Source organism: Populus alba, chromosome 1 (genome assembly GCF_005239225.2).
Source record: "Populus alba chromosome 1, ASM523922v2, whole genome shotgun sequence".
In the NCBI taxonomy this organism is placed as follows: Eukaryota; Viridiplantae; Streptophyta; class Magnoliopsida; order Malpighiales; family Salicaceae; genus Populus; species Populus alba.
Window position 1 is genome coordinate 15260981 of NC_133284.1, and position 7374 is coordinate 15268354.

At 34.6% G+C, this 7374-nt stretch overlaps 1 protein-coding gene across 1 annotated transcript; it reads left to right on the forward strand.

Moving 5' to 3' along the window:
- Positions 1-3284: 3284 nt before the first annotated feature.
- LOC118034876 (uncharacterized) lies at positions 3285-4539 on the forward strand. The gene is made up of 3 exons (XM_035040308.2): positions 3285-3863; positions 4145-4234; positions 4334-4539. Exons 1-3 carry the CDS (start codon positions 3309-3311, stop codon positions 4394-4396), a joined length of 708 nt encoding a protein of 235 aa, XP_034896199.1. The 5' UTR covers positions 3285-3308; the 3' UTR covers positions 4397-4539.
- Positions 4540-7374: the final 2835 nt, after the last annotated feature.

A 7374-nucleotide genomic window follows, 5' to 3' on the forward strand; every position in this document is an offset into this window, starting at 1 on the left:
CGTGATTTTCATCGATATCCTTTCTTTTTATTTATATTGATTCCATCACTTGGACTGTGTATATGATGGGCTTGAGTTTTACTTACAGTTACCAACTTGCATATTGGATACGTGGGAGAGGGTTTTTGTTATTTATCTTTTTTTTTTTTTCTATAATAAAAAATAGTAATTTAATTAATAATAAATAGAGATGCACGGAAGCACGACTAGCATTCCAAGCTTGGCAAGTCAATCAAGGCGAATATAATATTGTCATGCGATGAAGATGGAAAATGAGAGTTTCAAGCATGGCCATCACTGCAAATATTCCACATTTCTATGGAATATTATTATGACATTATGTGCTTGCAAGCAAGTTGGGCCAAAAAAAAGAATATGATACGAGCATATTCTTATTCACTTAACACCATGAGATCGTCCTTTAATATGTTATTAATAAAATAAAATATATTTCCTATGAGAAGGTGGAGAATTATTTGAAATGGACCTTAGAGCATCTCCAATGGGTGTGCAAAATAAAAAGCCAAATATTAAAAAATATTATTTTAGCTCTTCTATGTTTATTTTACACATTCTAAAGAAAGAGTTAAACAAAATATTAAAATGTCTTTTCTCTTCCATAAATGTTATTTCTACATATCTCTCAAAAAAATCAAAACCAACAAAGTGGGGCTATTAAAAAAAAATATACCAATTAAATATAGTCATGTAAAAAAAAATAACAACATTAAACTTGTTAAGAAATAGTAAAACACTTGCTTCTTCCACTCCAATATAATTGGGTCTTCAAATGGCTTTTTTTTATTGGAATATATATGGTAAAAAAAAACTATATTTATACTATTTAAAATGCTATTTTATCAATTTAGCTTTTTAAAATAACATTTTTTTTTATTGGAGATGCTCTATGAGCTTGTTGGTTAGCATGTGATGGTAGTTTTTTTAAAATTATTTTTTATTTGAAAATATTTTTTAAAAATATATTTGTTTATTTTAAAAATTTTATTTTTGATATTAATACAACAAGACAATTTAAAAATATAAAAAAATTAATCTAAAAAAAAATGAGGAACTAAAATGAACTTTTCGAGAAAATCTCAAAGTCGCTACCTATGTTACTAATATATTTCACTCCAGTGCTTTGTTTTTCAATTCAACCCCCCTAAAAAATATGCAATTGGGTGCAAATTTGGGTTAAAAAGGCTCAATTGTGTAAAAATCAAGTTCGAGGATCAAATTGAATTTTTTACAAAGAACACCCCAAAACCTATTATGAACTCGAAACCAAAAACTTTTAAGCTTAGATCTGTTTTGTTTTAGATGCTTTCAAGGTAAGAAAACACATAATCTCAACTCTCATCATTATATGAAACTGTTTGACATAAAAATAGACCGTTTTAGTAGCCTGAATCATCACCAACAGAAACTCTCTCTTTACGCTAGAATTCAACGACCCTCTCTCCCTTCTACCAAAAAAGGATTGAAAAAAGAAGAAAATTAAGATTGGTAAATTAGAGGGATCAATTACCTATTAGCCAAAAAATATAAGGAACTAAAATGAACTTTTCAAGAAAATCTCAAAATCACCACCTAAGTTACCCATTTTTTTTCACTTAAGTTCTCTGTCTTTCAATTCAACCCTCCCCCAAAAAAATATGCAATTGGATGCAGATTTAGGCTAAAAAAATTTCAATTGTGCAAAAACAAGTTTGAGGACCAAATTGAATTTTTTAAAAAAACTACTCCAAAACCCATAATTCACTCAAAATAAAAAAAAATATTTCTGAACCTAGATAAGTTTTTTTGGTGATTTCAATGTAAGAAAACATAAAATCTTAACTCTCATCATCATATGAAACCGTTTGACATAAAAAACAGACCATTTTAGAGGCTTAAATCATTGCCAATGGAAACTTTTTTTCTCTAAGCTGGAATAAAACGACCATATTTTTTCTCCAAAAAAAAACTGAAAAAAAAATGAAGATTGGTACCAAAATTAGATTTTTTTTTAAAATTAGAAGGACCGATTACCTATTAGTCAAAAAAGATGAGGAACTAAAATGAACTTTTCAAGAAAATCTTAAAGTCGATGCTTATGTTATTTTTTTTTTCACTTTAGTTTTCAGTCTTTCAATTCAACTCTCTCCCAAAACAAATGTAATTTGATGCAAATTTGGGCTCAAAAGAACTTAATTGTACAAAAAAAAAATTTAAAGATTAAATTAAAAAATTTAATAAAATAACTTTCCATTCACGGTGATTTGTGAGATAGTCGATAGGGAAATTGCTACAGTAAAATAGCCACACGGCATAGTTTTTTTTTGTTAATGCTGTATAAAATGTACAAACTTCTATGATGTTTAATGCTCAACAGGAGAGATGAGCTCCAAGGACTAGTGATCCTATGCTATGTGTCACTCTATTCGTCATCGAAACTGTAATTGGAGGTTAAAATGAGTTGGAAGAATTTCGGTGCTCTTTCATTATTATTATTTTGCGGATCCGTTTCAGTGTTCATGATTGAGGCATGGAACTGTAACAGATGACATGGAAAAGCCCAAAAACCTGAAACGTCAGTTAATTTTGTTGTCACATACCCAGATCAGGAAAACTACGAACTGCTGTGGCAACTGTTGGATGTCTATATTGAATCAGTATTGGTCAGTGCATCTCTGATCCAGCTTTTATGCATAAATACTAACCGTCTGCTACACTGTTTGATGGCATTGAAGGTTAGAGACACAAGGTATTTGGTTAAAATAGCTGTTGTTTCATGGATAATATGAAGAAAAAGCTTAAACAGAAGTATAAAAGCTTCAGAATGGAGCTTCTAAAAACCCTAACTTTCGGCTTTTGACATAGAATCCACGAGGATCTCACAACCAAGTTCAGATTGGGTGGCTTTTTGATAGGAAAAAAAAAGTAGCCTGATTCTATCTCTTTAATCCAAGTACGGAGTTAAGGGTGGAGAAAATGAATTGTGGAAACAAGTTCTTGGGCCACCTATGACCCATTAAATGGGAAGAGAGCTTACGCAGCCCACCACATGTTGCAGGTTACTGCGCCTCTACGAATTGGGATTGAAGAAACAACTTTAGGGAAAGTGTGATCCTTTCTTTGAGCACAAAGTTACATTTTGAAAACTATTGATGAAGTCATCCGAAGAAAGGAATATTGGAATGCTGTAGTTAGGAAGTAAACATCAAGATCCTTCAGAAACAGGGACAATAACTGATGCCAAAGTAGCATAACAGCCATACTTTTTTTTGTTTTTTTTGCGGGGGTAAACACCATCATGAAGACATGACATGGATGTTTCTTCAAAAAATCCAGGTCGTTTTTGTTGCCCCGCATTCCATAATGCATGTTCTTCCAAGACCTGCTTTTTATCTGTGTTGTTTTTCTTTCTGTTCCTATTCGTGGCCATCGGGATAGCTGCATTGGTTGTTGTCTTCATTTTGAAACCTCAAGAGCCAAGATTTTCTCTGGAGACGATAAGAGTGGATTCATACAAGCTCGATGCTTATTCCAATTCAACACTGTTGATTTCATCTGTTGTCTCTTTGTTACTAAACGCTCAAAACCACAACAAAGTTGGCATAAAATATAGCCCTTCCAGGCTTCATATTTTCCATCAAGGAATCCCAATAGGACTAATTCGAGTTCCTCAGTTCTATCAGCCAGCTCACAGTGACAACGTTGGTTTAACAGCACAGATTTCTCTTCCTCGTTTAAATGTCTCCAGAATTTTTGATCAAGGTGTCTCAAAAGAAAAGGCAAGGAAGAATGTCGTACAGATGAAAATATTAGGCGATGCTAGACTGCACCTGCTGTTATCTCATCTAACATTGCCCAAGATCAAGGTTTGTTCTTCTGTATAGTATTTTATCAAGTGAACCTAATTAAAGAGGTTATCGAATGGCTTTAAAATGACAGGGGAGTTATCTCCTTGTCCTCGCTGCAAAAAATAATTGAACTGTAGAGGATTTTGCTTCCCTGGCTAGCATGGTCAGTTTTCATTTTCTTGATAAATAGCTAGCACAGGAGGTTGTTGAATGCTCACAAATTAAATCCAAGTTCAGAGAATGATTTTATATTTTACCCTTTTATCTTATAACCCTTTAATCAACTTCTGTTTTTGTAGGTTGCCCTGGAATGTGACATAGTCTTCAACTACAAAGAGTTTTCATTCAAAGACGAGCTTTTTTCCATGAAAGTAGTTCAAGATCTTATAGTATGTATTTTTCTCATTATGTTCTACCTCTCAATTTTTACTGATGATGTAGAGGCATCTTATCTTTTCAGGTAACCAATCTGCAATTCTGCTTTTCAGGCATCTTTTCCCGTTAAATCTGAATCAGTCTCCAAGAAGTGTAAATTAGCTTTCTATTTATAAAGATGGTGAATTTCACTCAATAGCAAGGACTCAGGCATGTAAGATAAAAGCACACAAATTTTACTGTGTTGATATGTATGTCTACCTATAGGGATCAAGCAAGTGATTTCTGTAACATCTTATGATTGTTCTTAATTAATGGGCTATCACATTTGTTGATTCAATGGATCGTTTCCATATATCATCATCTCACATAATAAGTGTTCAATTTTCCTTCATCTTCCAAGCACACTGTTTCATTCTATTCCACCTAAAATCTGAATCCCATAATGCTGCAGCAGGGGACCCCATCTCCATTTCGTGGATTATGACAGCGGAATTTACAGGCATGATAAATTGGAATCTATACTGGACTCTATTATTTTTTCTCCTGAACTTTTTGACTCGTTAACCAATCGCGAAACATGATATCAATTATATTAACTAAGAATATGTTAAACTGCAGCTCAATTCCAAGAACTTTCAGAGAAGTGCTAACTATGATTCTGACACTCTGTATCCAAGCTCGATACGTGAAATGGAAGAATTCGCAGAGTTCACCAAGCAGTAAGCATATACTTATCGACAGACAGGAAGAAAAAAAGGAAACCCTTCACTTATCAAGATTCACCAGTGACCTATATTCAGCAACAAATATGATTTTAATTTTTGCTAATGATGCATATGAATGCACACTTGAGTTCAGAAAGAATCGCAAACAAAAATAAAATGAAGCCAGGAAATTCTAGGCCCACACAGCCACACACACATATTCTAACAGATAATTGATGAATAAACGTAAGGTCCATCAAAAACAAATGCCATGTCATAGGACTCAATCTCACCATAGAATTTGCTGCTTAATCTTCGCCGCGGAAATATATTTGCCATCCTTCTGTGTTGTGCTCCTCATTTCAACAAGGAGCAGAGCAACATCCGAGCATCCAAAGAAACATGATGTTGCCTTCTACCATGCTAGCATTATATGTACATATTCAATGCTTCTGTTCTTTTCCATTTTTTTTTCTGAATTTTATGTAGGACCATATGAATCTACATGTTGGTGCTGATCTGACAGGAAATATACAAGATAGGGGGAAGGAAATTTGCATTTATGAGTTTGCAACCACTGGGTTGTCTGCCCGCTGTCAGACAGATCAGACAGTAATGGTAGCTGCTTGAAAGAAACTTCATTGCTTGCAATGTTTCACGACAAAGCTCTTTCCAAGCTCCTTTGTGAACTGGAAAAGCAATTAATGTGGTTCAAACACTTGACCTCAACAGCTTTCTTGAACAAAGAATCAATCATGCTTCCAGATTTGGTATGTACTGCGATCTACGCTCATCAACAATCAACCCCATTTCAGTTTTTCATTGATGCTGGATTTGGTGGCTCAAATCCAAATTATTGCCGGGAGATGATTTTGTGGGCCCATTCTCTGTCATTTGTGTTGCGGCTCATCAAGATTTTGAAAATTTCTTTCTTGAAAATAATTTTTTAGTGTTTTTTTAATGTATTAATATTAAAAATAGAATTTTTTAAAAATATTTTGATAAAAAAAAAAAAAAGGATTACTATGATGATAAACACGCAATTAAAGTTCACGACATTAGACAAAAAACTAAGCAAAGCATGATGATTTCATTCAAGGGAGACGGTATAGATTGGCAAACGACCAGGCCCATTGCATATCTAACATTAATGATTTATGTTGAAGAGGTTAATCCATCTGCCGGAAAGGTTTTCAAGGACCTAGTCCACCAGGCCCTTTTTCCTCTGAATCGTTGGTGATTTTTGAACATGGGAATTGATTTAATTAAAAAATTCGGATCATAAAGGTTTCAAGCAAGGGAGATCAGCATTCTGTGGAACTGGGCCATTTTGAGGAGTTTATTTCATTGAGCTCTACACAACATTTCACAGATATGTTGAGCAGGCCATGAAAACAGGATGAAGTTTTGAACAAGTCAACGAAAAAAAGGATTTGGAGGTAAGAAGAAAGACACCGACGTGCAGAATGTGGAGATTGATTATTTCCAGCCTAGAAAACAATGGATTAGCTTGTGGAAATCCAGCCAACAGGATCATGCCAGCACCATCAACTTCCATTCATTCATATCAACACCAACCAATTCCCCAGCAACTGCCGACCTAAATCTATCTTCACAGTTCCTTGACAATCAGCCCAAGAACTCCTTTCAAAGACGGTAGTTCTTTGGTCAACCAACTTTTTTTTTTTAAACTCGAGGTGTCCGGGCCAGCTTACGCGCACGACAACTAATCCCCGGGCTCACTGAACATCCTGCAAACCTAGTGAGTATGTAAGATACCGCGGAGATGACAGGCGTATACAAGTGGGGCTTGAACCCTGATGTAGAGGAAGATAACATGTCCCTTCAACCACTAAGCCACAATCCCATGTGTTTGGTCAACCAACTTTGAATAACCAGGTCGGGGGTATCAGCCAGCCCTTATCGAAGCTCTTGAGAAATCAGGAAACCTTGCCATCCCTTTCATTATCCTTGGGTGAGATTTGGACCAATCACCTTCAATCACCTTACCATATCTGTGTTACTATGCATAATTTTGATAGTTGTTTCACTCTCAAATGCAAGCTCCTGCAACTACAGGGAAATGAAGGATAAACGTGATCGCCAGTGATCTAGATTGCTCGATATGCTATTCAGAATATAAATTATAGCAGGCCGCCATTGACAACATAGGCCATGATGGAACCTCAAGATTATTGCAAGTTCTATCATGAGTTACGGCATGACGTAGATGGCTCAGAGGTTCATCATGAGATTGAACTCTGCTGGTTATGGGAATGTTGCGTGTGAAAGATGTCAATGCTAAGAATAAAGTAAGATGTCATCTTTCTAACGAGAGAAAGGTATATTTATAGATATTAGCCGATTGGAAATGTACTGCCTATAATAATTATTTGTCAATTTAATATGTATGTTTGAGATTTATTTTCATCTTATTAGAAAATAAT